Raw genomic sequence first — 20,138 nt, 5'->3', positions numbered from 1 at the left:
TCCGAATGTATCAATGGTTCAACACCTCAGGGAGATGTCGAACATGATTCGGGAGCTTAAAACTGTTGGTCATGAGTTGACTGATGAACAACAGGTTCAAGCAGTTATTCGTTCACTTCCCGATTCTTGGGAGACCATGAAGCAGACCCTAACTCACAGTGAGAGTATTAAGGGTTTCACTGACGTCTCACGCCATGTAGAATTGGAGGCGGAGAGAGTTGAATCCGCAAGGATTTCTGGACAAGCCTATGTGGCTGTAGGTTCTGCTGGATCATATGGATCCAAGAAAAAGAAATGGTTCAAGAAAGGGAAGGGAAAGAAGCAGGAAGCTGCTACTGTGGGACAGAGCCCAATCAAGAAGATAGTAAAGAAGACTGGAAAGAAACCTAAAAACAAGTTGACTTATTTTAACTGCGGCAAGAAGGTCACTTCGCTCGGGAGTGTACTGAGCCGAAAAAGGTAAATCCAAGCGTGTCTTCTTTTCTAGAGCATTTTGCTGCTAGTTCAGTGTTGTTAGCTGATTCTTATCCTTTGTGGATTATAGATTCGGGAGCAACCAACCATGTAGCTCGGGAATGAGTTACATTTGTTGAGTACCGTCGGGTACCAGCTGGCAACAAGTGGATCTATGTGAAAAACAATGCAAGAGTTGAAGTCAAAGGAGTCGGGACTTGCAAACTCAACCTCCGTGGTGGTAGAGTTTTGTTTCTACATGATGTCCTGTATGCTCCTGAAATTCGACAGAATCTTGTTTCCGTTACATGTCTTCTTGATTTAGGGTATTGTATTAATTTTTACAGTCGGTCTGTTGAACTTAAGATTGGCTCAGTGTCAATCGGATATGGTTTTTTAACAAATGATTTTATGGTTCTTGATGTAGAATCAGATGTCAATTATGTTATTGATGGTTGTTTTTTAAACATTGCTTTAACTAGTGATGCAGAAATAACTGATGAGGTTTGGCATGCTAATTAGGACACATAGGACAAGAACGTATGAATTGGTTGGCTAGAGAGGGTCTATTGGGCACTCGGGCTAAGATTCAATTGTCTATATGTGAGCATTGTCTTGCTGGAAAAGCAACTAGGAAACCATTTGGTAAGGCTATAAGATCTGAATCAACATTGCAGTTAATTCATTCGGATATTTGTGGTCCAATGAATGTGAAGGCTAGACATGGAGCTTCCTATTTCATTACATTTATTGATGATTTCTCTAGGTTCGATCATGTGTATTTGATTTCTCACAAATCTGAAGCATTGGATTGCTTCATTCATTATATGAACGAAGTTGAGAATCAAACGGAACGTAAAGTTAAGACTTTACGCACTGACCGTGGAGGGGAGTATTTGTCTGATATGTTCAAGACAATATGTAATGATAGAGGGATTATTAGACAGCTGACAATCCCAGGAACTCCATAGCAAAATGTGGTAGCTGAAAGAAGAAATAGGACTCTTCTTGAAATGGTTAGATCTATGATGACGTAAGCTAATTTGCCAATCTCCTATTGGGGAGATGCATTATTAACTGCAGCCTATATACTTAACAAAGTGCCTTCAAAATCAATTCCATCTACCCCATATGAATGTTGGACAGGCAGAAAACCATATTTGAGTAATCTGAGACCCTGGGGGTCAGCTGCTTATGTTCATGATAGTTCTCACAAGTATGGAAAACTAGGTCCTAGAGGTAAGAAATGTATCTTTATAAGATATCATGAGACCTCCAAAGGTTATGTTTTCATAAGTGAGCAACTAGATGGAACCATCTTCGAAATAGACTCGAGAGATGCAATTTTTCTCGAAATAGAGTTCTCAATCAGAGGTGATGTTGATAAAAATATTCCTCTATTTGAGGAGGATGAGATATTATCAACAAGAGAGGTGTCAAAAGGGATACCTGAGTCTAGTCAACCGAGTGAGAGTGATATGTCGAGTCATGAGTTGACCTCTCAACAACCCAACTTACGGAGAAGTGTTCGTAAGATTAAACCTAAGAAGAGGTTTGATATTGAGAATGAGGCATTGGTTACACTTCCAATTGACGATGACGAACCTCAATCTATTGAGGAAGCATTGGGATGTAGAGTTAGAGAAAAATGGAAAGCTGCAATGGTTGAAGAGATGGAGTCCATGATTCGAAATCATGTTTGGGACTTAGTCGATCTTCCTCCGGGCCGAAGGGCTATTGGGAATAAGTGGATTCTCAAAATAAAGAGGAAAGCAGGTGGATCGATTAACAGATACAAAGCTCGTTTAGTTGCAAAAGGATATACCCAAATGGAAGGTATTGACTTTGAAAAGACATTTTCTCCCGTAGTGAAATTTGTATCAATAAGAGCTATTTTGGCCTTTGTGGCACATTATGACTTGGAATTACATCAAATGGATGTAAAAACCGCTTTCCTCAATGGTGATCTTGACGAAGAAATCTATATGGTTAAACCAGAAGGTTTCATTGCTGAAGGCCAAGAGCAGAAAGTATGTAGACTTAGAAAGTCTATATATGAGCTAAAGCAAGCGTCAAGACAATGGAACATAAGATTTAACGAAGTCGTTTTATCTTATGGTTTCAAGATGATCAATGAGGATCATTGTGTTTTCCTGAAAAGGGAAAAAGGAAAGTATGTCATTTTATCATTATATGTTGATGATATGCTGATAGCTGGAAATGACATAGTATATGTGAATGAAGTCAAGAAGTGGTTATCATCACAATTTGATACAACGGATATGGGAGAAGCTAAATACATCTTAGGAGTTAAGATCATAAGAGATCGTCCTAAAAGACTTTTGGGTTTGTCACAAGAGTCTTATATAAATAAGATGTTACATCATTTCAGCATGTCTAATTGCAACATAAAACATACACCTATTGTGAAAGGTACTGTTTTGAGCAAGAGTATGTGTCCTAAAACTCCAGAGGAAATAGCTGAGATGAATAAAAAATCATATGCCAGTGCTATTGGTAGTTTGAATGTACACTATGTTGTGTACACGTCCCAATATCAGCTATGTTATGAGCTTGGTCAGTCGCTTCCGGTCAAACCCAGGACCGAGACATTGGAAGGCAGTAAAAAGGATATTAAGATATCTGAAGGCGACAACAGATTATTGCCTTTGTTTTCAAGGATCAAATATGAGTCTGAAAAGTTATTCAGATGCAGATTGGGCTGGAGACCTGGATGATAGAAAATCCACATCAGGCTATGCATTCTTGTTGAATGGTGGCGTCATCTCCTGGAACAGCAAGAAACAAGCTTGTGTAGCTTTGTCGACTATGGAAGCTGAATATGTGGCATGTTCAGCGGCTGTTGAGAAGGTTTCTGAAGCATCTGAAAATTGCTGAGGATAGTGGGAGTCCAGTAACTGTCTATTGTGACAGTCAAGCTGCAATAGCTTTTTCTAAGGATCCCAAATATCATAGCAAAGACAAGCATATAGAAATTAAATATAATTTTGTAAGGGATATTGTGGCTAAAAGAAAAGTCATTCTTGAGTATGCCCCTACACGTGTTATGCTTGCAGATCCTTTACTAAGCCAATGACTAAAGAGTCATTTAAATAACATATAAAGTCTTTGGGACTTCGTAGAATGTAACAATATTGGAATAACAATCAGACTTTGTGTTATGATTGCGTCATTTGCCATAATTTATTCAGTGTATATGTTGTATTTGTTACATTCATATAAGATCTTGGTGAGCATGTTGGCAGGTGGAAATTGGTCCACTCACATGGACAATCATCTCTGTTTGTTAAGTACAAATAGGGGTAAGACCGTTACTTATGGAATAACTTATGTAGCTGAAATTAGAGACAGATCCATAAGTTGAGGTCGTCTTGATAATTGTGTCAAGATGAGATCATTTATGTGTTAATAATGATCGAAGTAAATGAATCCACCATTTACTGAACCTGTTGAAAGCCAGATTAGAATTCATATATTGAATTCAGGATTAGACATTAGGTATGTCTAGATCAAAATATGTACGATGTTAAATTTGAAGACAATATGCGCTCTTTTTAATAAAGAGAATGACATCGTAACATGTGATTCATACCACATGTGCTATTGCAACAATAAAGGTTGTAGGAGAATGAATCTCTGTTTCTCTACTATGTGAGACATTTGAGATTATATGTTAATCTCAATTTTTTACCTTAGTGACTATTTAGCTGTTTACTTGAAGTTTTAATCAATGTCTGCTACTTTAGCGTGTATCCTATGGCTATGGATGATTCGGTCTATGGAGCATAACTAGGAAAACAACTGATTAAAATGAATAGATTCTAGTTAAAAAGGAATATTAAATATATTTACATCTTTTGATGTTATTTACTGGTCGACCCATTTCTGTTATGTATAGAAATGAATGTGAATATTGGATATGGAACATGCTCTTGACATAATGGTCATTATAAGGGATTAGAGATGTTCATATCGATGTAAATGAAAATTATTTAATCTGGGTAAATAGCAAGACATGGATATCTCCAAGATAATGGCTGTGTGTCACTTGAAGATTGGATGGATCCTGGATAAAGGCTATGTGCCACCAGGAAAGTGGCTATGTGTCATACAGAGTGTGTCTCAAATTTATATAAGCAGCTAAGTAAAGTGTAACAACTTTCTTAGCATTGATTGCTCAAGGAGCGGCTAAGTCAAGGTGTAACAATCTTCTTAGCAACTATCGCTCAGTGTGCTTGCTGTCGCACGAACCATTTTCTCTAAGTATGGATTGAATGTTCTCATATGGTCTATGTGACCAAACTCTCTAATAGTCTATGTGACTTATTAAGTGTTTGTGACTTACCTGAATGAACAAGTCTTAATGACTTACCTTGAACTAGTGGGAGATGTTGGAAATGGGGAGAGTGGGGATGTGGGAACATGACCCTCCTTCCCCATTACTCATAACGGAAAAGTCCATTATGCCCTTGGTTTATTTCTTTATATAAAGGGGGTGCGTCCAAGGATCATTCGTGGGTTGGAGACGAGAGTAAGAGGAGAGCATCTGAGGTGGTGGGATTTGGTTCGTGGAATCGTGGAGGACTTTCCAATCCTGTGATCGCTCTTTCGACAGCGAATTTTCGCCATTGTCGATTGCGGATCTGCGGGAGATCGTTGTAAGTTTTTACCGCTTTAATTGTATTCGTCTTTCACGCATTTAGAATTATCTACAGGGACAAATATATGGAGGTGGACTGGAGGCAAGATCCTCCAGCTACAAGATTGTAGGAGGAGGTGATAGGCTGTTAGTGGGATTCAGAGGCGAAGCTCCATGACAAGAGCAAGACATTGAACAGTCAAAGTTATGGCAAAAACAAGAGGCAGAAGAAGGCACTTTAGTGGTTCCACACTTAGGCAAGGAGGTGGTGTCAAGATGAAGTGGGGAAATATACGAGTACAAGGAAAATATCACTCTACCTATTCAATTTCTGTCTTCCTAAATAAACAACATACCAGTTATCATTTATGTTCTCTGTTTCCTTCCTTGCTCTGTCTTTGTACCTGCAACTTTATCAATTATATTTTGCATAATCTCAACCTCTCTATTCTGCACTAACATTGCTGATCTCACAGGTGCTCTGTGGTCATAGAACCTAGTTTCAACGAGGATGATGATCCTGAAACTACATCCTCAATAGATTGAATAATTGAGTGAAGGTATCTTGTAGTTTGTCTAATATTAGACGTTGGAGAAAGCTTTCAAACAAAATCCAGACAAGGGGAGAGACGTGGAGAATCTGCACATCTCAAGGCCACAAAGTTTTGTATGATTCGAACCAAACAGGACACCTAAAAGTCTAGTTGGCTACTGCAATCAGAACACGGGATTGGACTAAAAATACCAAAAAAACTTTGTGAGACAGGCAAGTTTCTAACAATTTGCAAACACAAAGGCAATTCTCTGGTTACCAGTATAATCCAAATTGATGGCATTACCACTTCTAATCTTGTTGGGCAAAAATGTTAATTGTACATAAATCTAGGTGGAATTGCTTTCAATACCAATTTTCAAAGTTAGGCCCCTACAATCGGAAGGTTCCAGACTAAGCTCTCCCCCCTTTTGAAAGTTCGCATCTGATTCTGCAAGTTGACGGAGAGAAAATGCCGGAAAATTACTTGACTGGTAATTTTTGCCTAATTTTCAACCATGTAATAGTAAATCTATATATATGCATGTAATTTTTTACAGTAATCAAGTATCATAATGGCCTATTGTAGCACAAATTTGACACTTGAATCTGTCGGTGAAGTTATTTTTGCAAATAAATTGGTTGTTTTTTTAATCCAAATTGCAAACAATGTATTGATTCTAATAATTCAATGTTGTGTAAGTTTTTATAGTGGCCATGTGTTGCAATAGTGATATATCTTGATCCTTTTTTGACACTTAAACTGTTGTTCCAGTTGTGCAGAAATAGTTGATTGGCAGTTTGTGACCAATTTTCAACTACATGGATAACATCGACACCTTGAAACATTGCAACAAAATACATATCGTATTTGTTCAGTAAATACATTTTGTGGTAGGAAACTATCCCAATAATTGTTCGCATGTAGACAACATAGAAAACTATCTAAAATCCAGCCAAAGATCAGCTGAAAAATCTAGAAACAATGCATGCAATTTCATGTTATCCAAACTATTTGCTTTGTTTTTTCAATTGTTAGCATTTTCCTTCTAGTCATTCTAATCAAGCTGATTGTTGGTAAACCAAGTGCTAGTTTTAGATTTGAATTCACAGTTTCCCTTATCACTTTGTCGATCCACTTGGCTCATTAGGTTCGGTCATACCGTTCACAATCCGTTCCATGTTGAGTTTTTTTTTTTCCCTCAATCCATATGTTCATATTCTTGATGTTACTCAGATTGAGGATTCAAATTCAGATAGAAACTGTGATCTTTCTCAATTTAGTGATTGGTATCGTTTATTTCAACCTTCATATTCACATTTACTTTAGAAAAAGATACAAACCTAATTTACTAGAAACAAAGTCCAAACCAATAGGACCACACAGCCCTTTCTCCAAATATAGTGTTGAATTCTAGCAACCAAGTGGCAAATGCTTACCTAGAAATTTGGCACCTAGAAGACAAATCTCATCCCACAAACAAACCAACTGAAGACAAAAGGACAGCCAAGTTCCCTGTGTAGCGATTGCCATTCCCACCTGCAGCCTCAACATCTTCTAAAAAGCGAACCAAATTCAAGCCCAGAACAAGAGAGACAGTCCAAGGATGTCAGAGTGGATCCAAGGAGCCATGGCTTGTTCCAACCTTAACCTCTTGTATTTGCTTGTTGGAAGTTACTTTGGGAAATGCCTGCCATGTTTCAATTGTCTAGAAATGCTCACCCTCTCATTGAAGAAGATGAAGAATGTCTAGTCACTCTGATCTTCTATTTTTATAGTATGCCTTTTCTTGTGTGCAGTGAATAAATATCTGTTTCTGTCTTTTTAAGAGATATATCTATTCAATAAAAAAATAGAATAATATTGATGAATTTTTTTTGATATAGTTGAGGCCACCCCAGCTTTTATTGAAGAGAAATTATTGGGGGGCAGAAAGCTGCAGTTTTTGTTGCCGCACTTGAAATCTGCACATGCAGTGGCAGTGCCTGAGAGGGAAAGAACAAAGGAGAGGGAATAGTAGTGTCAACACAAAGTTTGTTTGGCGTTGCGACTTCTTCTTGTCCTCGTATGCCTTGATTCTTTTGCCGACCACTGGGCTCCAAATGCCCAAATGGCACTGCATTGGCATGAGGAATGGGGCTGCACTCCAACTACTTTGTAAGAATGTTTTTTTTTTTTTTTGGTTGATTGAGCCATTCAGAACAATGAAAGAAAAAGAAAACAAAAGTAAAAAATAAAAATAAAAGGATACCATTTAATTATTTCACTGACTACTCTTGCTTTTTTTTTCAGTAAAAGGATGAAATAAAATGGTCAGACAGGTGAAACAGAAGCTGTGCAATTCGACTCCACGACACGGGCACCGCCACTTGTCTCGCCTGCGCAAGCGTCCCCTCCTTGTCGCCTCGTCATCGTCGTCGTCCTCATCCCCCGGTCGATGCAGCCAGGGCGAGGTGGCCATGCTGCTCGCTACGCGCCGAGAGCCGACGGTTGGACGTGCCTTGCCCAATCACCCGCGCACCTCCGCGTGAGACAAACCTTCTCGGCCACGGAACAAAGAGGCCGCTCTTATTCCCTGCGCTCCGCGACAAGCGAACCCTCCCACCGCGCGTCATAATTGGCACTGTGCGGAGAAAAACAAGGAAGCGAGATGCCGACAAGAAGCCTTGGCTTTTGTCGTCGCTTCGCCGCTGGCTCCGGCGTTCAAGGGCCTTCCTTCCCCTGCTCCCATCTTGACTGCGCCGGCTTTGGCTTTTTGGAGTTTTAAAGGTGGGAAAGCACTTTGTGTGGCTGTGGAGGCGGGGGAGAGTCCTTTCGCATCTTATCAGATCTTCGGGTGGAGAAATTCGAGCTCGCTCTGTGGATTCCACGCTAGGTTATATTTAGGGTTTTCTTTGAGCGTCGAGGGAGAGAGAGAGAGAGAGAGAGAGGATTTGAGTCGATTTGTCTTTCCGATCTTGATCTTGTCGGCGGGCAAGATGGCGCCTATGATGATGGGTAATGTGGCCCAGGACGACGGGTCGTCGTCGGTGACTTCGTCGCCGCTCAAGAGCTTCTCGTTGATGTCTCTTTCGCTGCCGGCGCTGCTGCCCTGCTCGCCGTGGCACCGGGAGCTCAAGTCCGACGAGCGCGGACTCTGCCTCGTCCACCTCCTCTTTAACTGCGCCAACCACGTCGACGCCGGCATGCTCGACCGCGCTAACGCCTTCCTCGAACAGATCGCGCTGCTCGCCGCCCCCGACGGCGACGCCATGCAGCGCATCGCGTCCCATTTCACGGAGGCGCTGGCGCGGCGCGCCCTCCGCCTGTGGCCGGGCCTCTACCACGCCCTCGACTCTGCGCGTGCGGTGGTCCTCCCCGTCACGGAGGCCGCCGTCGCCCGGCGGCATTTCCTCGACCTCTGCCCCTTCCTCCGCCTCTCCTACGTCGTCGCCAACCAGGCCATCATGGATGCTATGGAGGGCGAGAAGGTCGTCCACATCGTCGACCTCAACGCCTCCGACCCGACTCCCTGGCTCTCCCTCTTTAAGGGGCTGAGGGCGCGACCGGAGGGCCCGCCGCACCTCAAGATCACTGGCGTCCACGAGCACCGGGAACTTCTCAACCACACCGCCATCCGCCTCTCCGAGGAGGCCGAGCGACTCGATATCCCATTCCAATTCAACCCTGTGGTTAGCAGATTAGACAACCTCGACCTCGAGAGCCTCCGCATTAAAACAGGGGAGGCACTGGCCATCACCGCCGTCCTCCAGCTCCACACCCTGCTCGCCACCAACGACACGGCCGATGGCCGCAAGGCAGCGCAACGAGCCACGCCGGCGGGAACCACACATCAACCAACCCTGGGCGATTTCGTCGACAAGGACCACAACGGGCACAGCCCGAACTCGAACTCGGCACCATCGTCGCCATTCGCCTCGACGTCGCCGGAGCGGATAGACAGCTTCCTGTCGGTGCTGTCGGGGCTGTCGCCCAAGCTGATGCTGGTGACGGAGCAGGAATCCAACCACAACAGCACAACACTGACGGAGCGATTCGCGGAGTCGCTGTTCTACTACGCCGCGCTGTTCGACTGCCTCGACTCGACGGTGCCGCGGCGGTCCATCGAGCGGCTGCGGCTGGAGAAGATGCTGCTGGGGGAGGAGATCAAGAACATCATCGCGTGCGAGGGGTGGGAAAGGAAGGAGCGGCACGAGAAGCTGGACCGATGGGCACGGAGGCTCGACGCCGCTGGCTTCGCCGCGGCGCCGCTCGGATACTACTCGCTCCTGCAGGCCCGGCGACTGCTGCAGGGCTTCGGGTGCAACGGCTACCAGGTGCGAGAGGAGGCCGGCGGCTGCCTCATGCTGTGCTGGCAGGACCGGCCGCTCTTCTCGGTGTCGGCATGGCGACGCAAGCGGCGCGATTGAGTCGACTTGCTGCTCTTCTTTCTCCATTTCCGTTTGTTCTGTGCGTGTAGATAAATCTTTTTGGCCCTGCGCACTGCACGAACTAATTAGAACAACAATGGTGGATTCTGTCATCGAAATGGAAGATCAATCTTGAGGCCACAGACTCCATGTTTAATCAATCTTCTTCAAATCACAATTTCTCTATATCAATGCCAATTTCTACGTTTTGATTTTGATTTAGGATCTTCCCGTCTAACTGGAGTAGTGCCTCTAAGACCATGTCCAATTCACATTATCAAATTTGATATAATTTTCACATTAAAATAGTACAATTTCAACGTCAAATACTATTTCAATTTCAACTCATCCACATTATATCATATCAAAAAGGAATATTTTTTAAAATATTCTATTATTCTTATTAATTTTTTTATATGATAATTATTATATTTAAAATTAATACTTCTTAATATTTGATATTTTAATTTTTTTTAAATTCAATGTCCAGCTAATATATATATATATATAATTTTTATTTTTAATTTTATTATGTAATTACTCATGCATAAATATATTTTAAAAATATTATAAAATCACAAACAATTAGGATAAATTTTTTTACTATTTTTGTGTGTCCAGATGACGTGATCTAACAATGAACACATTTGGACAAATATGCACGGATGACGTGACACAATAATGACAACATCGAGACAAGTTGAGCAGGTGACGTGACCGGACATTAAACACACATTTTTGTGTGCCCAGATGATGTGATCTAATAATGAATACATTTGGGCAAATATGATTAGATGATGTGACACAACAATGATAACATCGGGACAAGTTTAGCAGGCGACGTGACATGACACTGAATCAAAATTTGCATAATTTTATATTCATATTTTTTCACTATATAATGGCTTACCAGATATTGGTATAACACATTGTATGTCAACAATTTTTGTGAGAGTTTCTCTTCTACTAAAATGAGTGCAACTCCCTGACAAACTTCATACTCATTTGAAGAAGTTAAAGACTTATGTCATGTTTTCCTTCATATTTCACAAAATCCAATCATTGGGATCAACCAATCGAAGGATCAATTCTGGACAAGAGTTGAGAAAGAGTTTCATGCAGATCCAAATTTTGTGAATCATAGCCGACCGTCAAGATCTTTGCAAAAAAGAATGCTTCTTATGCTAAGTGCAGTATCCAAAATGAAAGGTTGCATTCGATAAATCAAACATCTGAATCCTAGTGGAGCATCGGAACAAGATATTATAAGTTAGTATGTTCATATTTATTTTAAACTATCTAAATTTTAAAATCTAAGTCTAAATTTATTAATACATATCATTATCTTGATAACTGATGTTCAATTATTTTCTTGCAGTTAACTCGTGCCAAAATGTTATTTGTAGAAGATCCAAAATACACAAAGGGTTTCAAATTTGACCATGTCTGGAATATTCTCAAAGACATTGAAAAATTTGGCACTGACACTATGAATACTGCATCCATGAAATCACGACAACAAAATACTAATGCTGGTTCATCTGAATAACAATTCTTCGAGGAAGCATTTCATACACCTTCATCTCCTTGTGTGTCTGCTTTTGATCTTAATATCACTGATTCAGATAGCGGTGCTACTTCTAATAAACGACCTCCAGGAGTGAAAAAAACAAAAATGAAGAAAAAGAATGATGAACAAATTGTAAAGGTAATTAATATTAATGGTCAACTTGTTGAGGCAATGAATGCAAGTATTGCTGCTACTACAAAAATGACAGATACTATGCTTTACAAGGAAGAAATCAAAATTTTATTCAAAGATTTGAATTCGGTCTCTAATCCGATGATGCATGAATATATTTACAATGAGCAAATTAGAATTATGCAAAAGAGAATGCAAGTTCTTCGACGATCAAACAAGATCACTCTTCCCTACTGTTCTTATCGATAGGAAATCATCTACCGGAACAACAACAATTTAGGCTTTGTTTGGGAGTTTTAAATTGGAAAGAAAGAAAAAGATTTGGATGGAAAAGTAAAAAAAAAATAACGTTTTAGAGTTTTTTTATGTAAAGGAAAAGAAAGTGAGGGAAGGGAAAGTTTTTCTTTCATAATTAAAAGATTTTCCATCCAAAAATGAGAGGAAATGGAGAGAAACTTTCCTGGGAGAGAAAATTATTAATTTTTATTCTAAATACATCCTTCAAAAATAATTTCCTTTTTTTTTTCTTTCCTCCGCTCTCAAATAAAACAACATATCATTTCACTTCTCTTCCTTTCTCTCTCCTTCCTTTCTTTTCTCTTCTTTTCTTTTCCCTTCCAACTTCCAAACTAAGCCTTAAAGTGGAAATCATATTCAAAGACATAAACATCTCACCGCAATGTGATGAGTGCACAAAAAATTGAGACTTCCACTCAATTATTGAATGAGTACATGATTCTGATGTCAAATTTGAGTCAAATTAAAATATGACAATTTGCTTTACCAGAAACATTTGCATAGGAAACGATTTGTTCGAGTGCAACAGAACTATGAATGCTAAGCTTCTCAAACAACCAGTCAGTATGATTTTCCACAATGTATCAAGCTCCCAGCTCCCATGAAGAGACCAAAAACTGCAGCACTTCCAAGGGTGGTTTGCCCAATATATCTTATCTTCAACAGTCCTGGAACCTGCAGATCACATATTTTACAATCTAAAGACAAATTCACAAAGATAACTTGAAATTTATGGAGTCCTAGAACAAATGATAAAGATTAATCAGAAACATCATCATACTTTTACAAAAGCCAAGATGAAGAAAGCAAGTCTTGCAGAAGAGTTCCAAAAAATGACAATCAATCATCCATTGTCGTTTTCCTCTGTTTTTTTTTATCAATTATGTGTTAATAAAAGAAAAGGTAAACAATCGTCATCAACAAGAATATGAAGCATAGCGATCGGTTTGATGGACAGATATGTTGGTCCATACATTCTAGCACTAAGGGTGCATACTACGTCCAGCCATGGCTGGTACTTGGATTACCTTTTACTGGAAGTTAGACCATGTGTACAGGAAGAAACGGAGCTCCTTCTTGTACCAGCAAATGTATTGACTAACATCATCCATATACCAATTGCACAGAATTATGTTATTGCCATCTATAAGCAAGGATTTTGGATTGTTTTGACCTATATAAGTTGATTAAAGGTTCTTCTACATCAAATGTCTCATATTTAATCTCCTCTTCCTTGTCAAGCCCTCATACATAAATGGTTGATCTTAATTGAAGATGACTGACACCGATTGCAAGACTTTTCTTTCAATTTTTGTGATGAAAAAGAGAAAAAATTCAGGAAGGCAAAGATAACTGTTCAGCGCATACAAATTGGGGGAGCTCATTCAGTGGTGCTCTGGGTGAGCAGACTCTCTATGGTTACAACTCAGGGTCTCGAGCCAATCTTTGTCACACGGTATTGTAGAATTATAGTGATCAACATTCAATTCTAGAGGGTAGGAAATTATACTAAACAGCATCAAATGGTGAGTATTAAATAGTAATTGCAAACTAAAGAGCAGGAATTTCCTATAGGAAGATAGGAACCTAAAATAAATACCTTGTATCTGATAGCTTCATATGTGCCGTAAACTGCGCCTGCAAGTAGTTTGTTAGAATTAGCCTTTCAATTGTTTGTAAATAAAATCCAGCTATGCCAAATATATTAGGAAAAGGAAACTAATATTTAAAATACATTAGAATTATGAATTAGACATTTGTATTTCAGGATAACAAGGTTCTAAAATTCACTAGGCGCTAATCAGGCGCTAACGCCTAGACCACCTAGGCGAGGACTAGCCGCCGCTAGGCGGATTTCACGGTATCAACATAAATTACATAATAAATCACCATTGATAACTCCAACACAATAGTATCAAATTTAAAATAAGTTCAAAAATACACAACTAATAAAATATCACAAATTTATTTTACTTCTTCTCTATAATTTTCAACAACTTGTTCTTCATCAGACAAACTTAATATCATCATTATAATCCACCTCTTCTTCTTCGGATGCAAAATCATCCTCGTGAAATTCTCTCAGTTTAGAGATGCTTCAGGGTTGTCGGTTGAAATGACGTTTCCAAAGGATAAGACTTTGGCCAACCTTCAATTCAATCCCTTCTAAGTTGCCCAGGAAAGATCAGACAACAATCAAATTGATTTCTCCAACCTTTCAACTCTCTGATTTCTCCAAAATATCGATTTCTTCATTCGCTTTGATTTCTCCAACTCTGGTTATTCAGTACGATGAAGATGAAGTTTGGTGCTAGCCGCTAGGGCAAGCCAACAAATTGATTTTCTTGTTGGACCAAAGTTTAGGGCTTATAAAACTTAAGCCCAACACACACACACACAAAAAGATTACATTTCAGTTTCTTTTTTAATTGGGCTTTAAATTTAAAAGCTCAAACTAAAAAAAAAAATTAATGAAAACCCTACACTATTTCCACGGTACCTAGACGATTCGACCGATTAGTCAGCGCCTAGAACCGCCTAATACCGCCTAGATGTCAAGGCCGCCTAGGATAGCTGACTAGCATGTTTTGATGTGGTTGGCTGGCGCCTAGGCCTATTTTTATAACACTGCAAGATAAGGATAACTATATTATCCATAGAATCTCAAAATCACACCAAGAAATCTGTCAATTTTCTCTTGTTACAAGGCAACACATACTTTAGTTTATAATGTTGGTAAACTCAAACACAAAATGGAGATTTCATATTGGCATCAAGGATTAGATAAAAAGATTGATTTTAAGATATTAATGTTATAAAGGGGAACGGTAATATTAATTTGGAGGAAATGGAAACCAAAGCATCGTTGTTTACTTGAAAGGAAGTCTGCAGAGAACAAAAACAAAAGACTGGGCAACTAGGGAAGTTGCAACCTGAATTTGCATTTCCTTTAATTTTCATCCAATTCAGCAGACAAAATGAAGTTGGCATAAACATCAATTCTCACTTCCTTTCATCTGTTCGTTGTCTTTCAAGTAATCAGATGCAATTACTTCCTCAATTGATTTCCTTTCTCTTCCATCCACATAAATACAATAATAGGACATGGAACTAGTGCACTTAAGTAACACTCCTAGGTTCGTGCATGGTAGGGTTAGCTTGCTAATCACATGTAGTTACCATGTTCAGCCAACCAACCATACAAAACTTATGCAAAAGGAACCAATAGTGGCACAATCATAGGTCCATCTCTGACACATCTTGCAGTTAGTTTCCATGCAGTAACCGTGTTAGGATTTCAGCTGCCACTTGTATAGTACAAATCATGGTTATCAATACTGGCGATGGACATTCAAAATACTTATGAACATTCAAAATACTTATGTACCGTTAATATGAAGGTCAATATTGATAAGAAAAATTCATAAAACTAGAATAAAAAAACAAATTTGTTAAATTTATAAGAAAAAATAACAAGACTCAGCATGTATAGTTAAGTTACAGAGTAAGGATAAAGTTGATTTAATGAAGCTGTCAATAACTGCAAAGTCTGAAGTCATCATGATTCAACAAACAAACAAACAAAAAACACACTTTTTTAGTCCATAGGATATGCCTTGTAACGTGAGTGAAAGATATTTAGTATTTTCCCTGAAGATTAGGAGGCCAAGCAACACAACCAGATAACATAACTATAAAGCATTTCATTTCATATTATTCAATAAAGCATTCTTTCATAAGTGCATTATTAGCTAAAGCATTTGTTCCCTCGAGGCGGTGCGGTGGTTAAAGTATGCGGTGTTGCCACATTATTAGCTAAAGCATTTGAATTGTTAACCATGGTATCAACTACAACATAATGCATGCTTTAAAAGCTAACTTCAGATGATTTGATGATTTCGTAAAAAAGGAACTCGGTCGAACACAAAAGATATATCTGAGCTACACATGTTTCAGATAGTTTTATGTTATCCTATCTAGCATTGGCTACGCATTGAAGCATAGTGGCGAGAGCTTCAGCATCCTAAAAGACGAAGAGCCATTGGTAAAAGAAGCCATCTTATCTTACTTCTAGGAGAATTCATCTCCCTCTGCTAAGTAACAAAGAGTAAAAAAAACAGCAACTTGGACAATAAAGCGCACAAATTGGCGTCTCCCAAATTGAACCTAAATCGCCTATTCCTTACCAGAAGCGAATCTTCGACGAAGGGACAACGCGTTGAGTAAAGATGGAAATTTTAGGCTTAGGGTTTTCGATCGGCGAACGAAAAGACGAAAACAAGAACGAGAGGTAACGAGCAGAGTTATGGACTGGAAATGACATACCGACTGCGCCGCCGATCGATCCGCCTATCGCCACTCCGGCCGTGACGCGCGCCAAGCAGCTGTCTCTCCCCATTTCTTCAGCGTCTCGGCGATGAAAACCCTATTTTGGCAAATACCTCCTCCATTTTATTTCATTTTATAGATAATATTAATAATTAATGGTAAATAAATAATAAGAGTTTTCATATTTCACTGAATCTAAAATGCAAAGGAACAATTTTCAGAAATTGATAATCTTTTTAGAAAAATCAAATGTTCATTAAACAAAATATAATATAGGAATCAATTAAAAAATGATAAATAATAAATTATTATTAAAATAATATGGGATTCAATGGAAAGAATATCGGTAGAAAGAAAAAATAAAAGGAATACCAAGGAAGGGAAGAATAAAATTTGACTCTATAAGCCTATAACTTCGGCTCCATCAGGGTGAGCAGTCAACTTATCAAATCGACCAACTTATTTATACCTATCTAAATTGAATCGAAAAAAAATCATCGGATATAGAGTCGGGCGTAGGGTTCTGATATTATATTATCCGATCTACTAGAGTCGGATAATTTGTTATCCCAATAACTGAACCAATCCAATCCGTAATCATCCCTACTTGTAGCAACTACTGTCGATAACTGCTACACATTGTAGCAGCTACTATCGATTAACTATTACAACGTGTAATGAGTAATGTCTATTATCATTTTAAAATATTTTATTTTAAATTTTATATTTCATTGGATATAGGATCGGGTATCCAAATAACTGACAACTTGTCGGATATCTGATACATAAGAATCATCGAATGTAGGGTTGGATGTAGGTCTTGATATTACATTATCTAATCTAGTAGGGTTGGATAGTTTTTTACCTCAATAACCGAACCAACTCGATCCACGATCACCCTAGGTTCCACGTAGTAGGGTCGGATATAAGTCATTGGATTTAGTATAATCTAGATCTTAGATTTAGAGTAACCGCAACCCTAAACTTATAAATTCAACTTTATCATGGGACCTACTATACCACATCACTGTCACATCAAAAGTAAAAAATCTACAACTTTTATAAACCTCTTCTTATAATCATAAACCCAACAAACAACTTTATGTTGGACCCACCACATCATTATCTATATTTAAAATATTATTGAAAAGTTAATAATTTACAACATTAACAATAAATCATTACAATGAGATCATAAAATAAAACATAACATAATTAAACAGAATTAATTAATAATTAACTTATTCCTCACTAATTATATTCATAATGTGTCCAGACGTGTTCAACTAAGTCGGCTCGAAGCCGGTGACTCTATCACGTAGCTCGTTATAATTCTGGAGGTACTCTCGGAATTCTTGGGTAGAGCCCATGACTATTCATACGGGTGGAGGAGAGTCTTCATCTGGCCAATTGAATGATGCATCTTTTTCATCCTCAATAATCATGTTGTGCAAAATAATTGGTGGCAAAAGGTAAATACGCTCGCCCTCAGCGCCCCCGCCAACCCGTCCCAGGGTCAACACGGAGGAGGTAAATCACGGGCGGCTACTAGCCTTTGGAATAGTGACTAGCACATAAGGGAGGCATTTACCTCGACTTTACCGAGATTCGAACCCCAGACCTCATTGGTGGCAACACCTCATGTGTTAACCACTAGACCCATTCGAGGGGACTGTTGTTGTGCAAAATAATGCACGTATACATGATATCCTTTAAGTCATTTTTGTACGAAGATCGCGCAGGACCTCTAATTATTGCCCAACGAGTTTGGAGCACTCTAAATGCTCGCTCCACATCCTTTCTTGCAGCTTTTTGTCTCTCCTTGAATTTTTTTTTCCTTTTGGGATCCTCGGGACACGGAAAGCTCTTCACGAACGTAGCACATTCCGGGTATATACCATCTGTCAGATAGTATCCTTTTGTATATGATGTGTCGTTTACCATGAAATTAACATCCGGAGCATTTCCCTTGTAGGACGACGTTAAATAACGGTGATTCGTTAAGAACATTTATATCGTTATGTGACCCTGCAACGCCAAAAAAAACATGTCATATCCACAAGTCTGCAGACGCGACGGCTTCAAGAATTATTGTTGGAACGCCATAATCGCCTCTAGTAAACTGGCCTTTCCAAGCAACGGGGCAATTCCTCAACTCCCAATGCATGCAATCAAGGCTGCCCAACATTCCAGGAAAATCGTGTCTCTGTTCATGCATTTGAAGCAAGCGTTGAGTGTCAGCAGCATTGGGTCTTCGCAAGTATCATGCCCCAAACACATCGATCATACATCAACAAAAGTTGATCAAGCAATAAAGGGCAGTTCTCTCACCCATCCGTACATACTCATCTAGAGAGTTGGCGGGGGATGCATATGCCGATTGACGAATAGCCGTCATGCATTTTTGAAGTGGTGACAAATCTTTCCTTCCAATTGCATCTCTCCTCTACTGAAAATACTCTGAATAATCTGTTAGGGCATCGACTATGCGAACAAATAACTCTCTTCGCATGCAAAATCGTCGTCGAAAGACTTCAGCGTGAAATGTTGGAACATCCGAGAAGTAATCTCGGACAAGGTGAACATGCCCGTCTTCACAATCCCGGTCCACATATCTCCGATTTGTAGCTCTTCAAGAACTTTGAGTTTCTTGACGTCTCTGCTCTTCCTACTCAAGTAGCGTAATCATCATTCGATCAGCATCATCTTCCACATCTTCCCACATCTCATTTCTCAAAAATTCACGGATATTATTTTCTCTAGAGCGATGAAGATCTTTAGACATTTTGAATATAAATGAAGTTTTAAGTGGTTCAAATCAGAAATACAATGGAATGGAGAATCATAACTTCCACATTGATATATATAGACTAATTTGTAACAGCTAGTTTATAAAGGCTATTTTACAACGACTACTTTATAACGGCTATTTTACAATGTCAATTTTATAACCGTTATTTTATAATGGTTATTTTACAACGGCTAATTTATAATAGCTATTTTATAACGACTATTTTATAACGACTATTTTATAATGGATATTTTATAATGACTATTTTATAACGGCTAGTTTGTATCGGTAATACAATAATTACACTTTTTTATTTAAAAAACTCCTAATGACCAACATAAATAAAAAAACTTACAAATCAACGAACTATAAAGTACAACATAAATTTAAAAAAATATAAACGCCCACAAACGACAAAGACCAACATAAATTAAAAAACATAAACGTCTACAAATGACAAATCTATTGTAGGTCACGTCTCTTTGTAATTTCTTCAACTATTTTCATATGTCAATGAAGTTGTGTCTTTGTCATTCCACTCGTATCTTTCATAATCATATCATAATCCTTTTGCTTTAGCTCGAGTTCCTTAAGCGCCAATTTTTCCTTTTGATATTGTTGTATTTGTTCCCATTTCATGCTGAAGTTGTCGTCTTCTGTAACTCTGACTTTATTCTTTCTTTTTGCCTTCTGTTGCCCTATTGGACGTGAGCGGATTTCAGAGTCACCATCAGTATCCGGATTGGTTGAAGAAGTATGTACTCCTGATTCGAAAGTCCTCACCTTCTTGTCAGCATGACAACCAAGAGATTGGGGAGCCCATATCTCGTACTCTGTTATAATCTTCCATACGTGTTCATACTTGAAAGTCTTATTCTTGTGTACCTTTTTCCACATATCATGTGTAGCGGCTAAAACATCAGCGTCACTTTCACCACTAGCCCGATTGTTGAAGAAATTATTG

The 20,138-nt window shown here is 39.0% G+C and overlaps 2 protein-coding genes across 2 annotated transcripts; one reads left to right on the top strand and one right to left on the bottom strand.

Annotated features, from left to right (window-relative positions):
* Window positions 1–7,668: 7,668 nt before the first annotated feature.
* Window positions 7,669–10,247, top strand: LOC122045086 (scarecrow-like protein 3). The gene is made up of 2 exons (XM_042605146.1): window positions 7,669–7,803; window positions 7,939–10,247. Exon 2 carries the CDS (start codon window positions 8,625–8,627, stop codon window positions 10,053–10,055), a length of 1,431 nt encoding a protein of 476 aa, XP_042461080.1. The 5' UTR covers window positions 7,669–7,803; window positions 7,939–8,624; the 3' UTR covers window positions 10,056–10,247.
* A 2,192-nt stretch (window positions 10,248–12,439) lies between these two features.
* LOC122045084 lies at window positions 12,440–16,511 on the bottom strand. The gene is made up of 3 exons (XM_042605145.1): window positions 16,381–16,511; window positions 13,655–13,692; window positions 12,440–12,729 (listed from the first exon to the last, which is right to left on the bottom strand). Exons 1-3 carry the CDS (start codon window positions 16,451–16,453, stop codon window positions 12,616–12,618), a joined length of 225 nt encoding a protein of 74 aa, XP_042461079.1. The 5' UTR covers window positions 16,454–16,511; the 3' UTR covers window positions 12,440–12,615.
* Window positions 16,512–20,138: the final 3,627 nt, after the last annotated feature.

The sequence above is a fragment of the Zingiber officinale genome, chromosome 2B (genome assembly GCF_018446385.1).
Source record: "Zingiber officinale cultivar Zhangliang chromosome 2B, Zo_v1.1, whole genome shotgun sequence".
Lineage (NCBI taxonomy): Eukaryota > Viridiplantae > Streptophyta > Magnoliopsida > Zingiberales > Zingiberaceae > Zingiber > Zingiber officinale.
The sequence above is the reverse complement of the archived record's forward strand: the minus strand, read 5'-3'. Positions and strand labels throughout refer to the sequence as shown.

Excerpts from the sequence above, each read along its gene's own strand:
- LOC122045086 (XM_042605146.1), top strand. The coding sequence starts at position 8,625 with ATGGCGCCTATGATGATGGGTAATGTGGCCCAGGACGACGGGTCGTCG.
- LOC122045084 (XM_042605145.1), bottom strand. The coding sequence starts at position 16,453 with ATGGGGAGAGACAGCTGCTTGGCGCGCGTCACGGCCGGAGTGGCGATA. Across the intron at positions 13,693-16,380 it reads ATCGATCGGCGGCGCAGTCG|GCGCAGTTTACGGCACATAT; the intron begins GTATGTCATTTC and ends AACTACTTGCAG. Across the intron at positions 12,730-13,654 it reads ATGAAGCTATCAGATACAAG|GTTCCAGGACTGTTGAAGAT; the intron begins GTATTTATTTTA and ends TGTGATCTGCAG.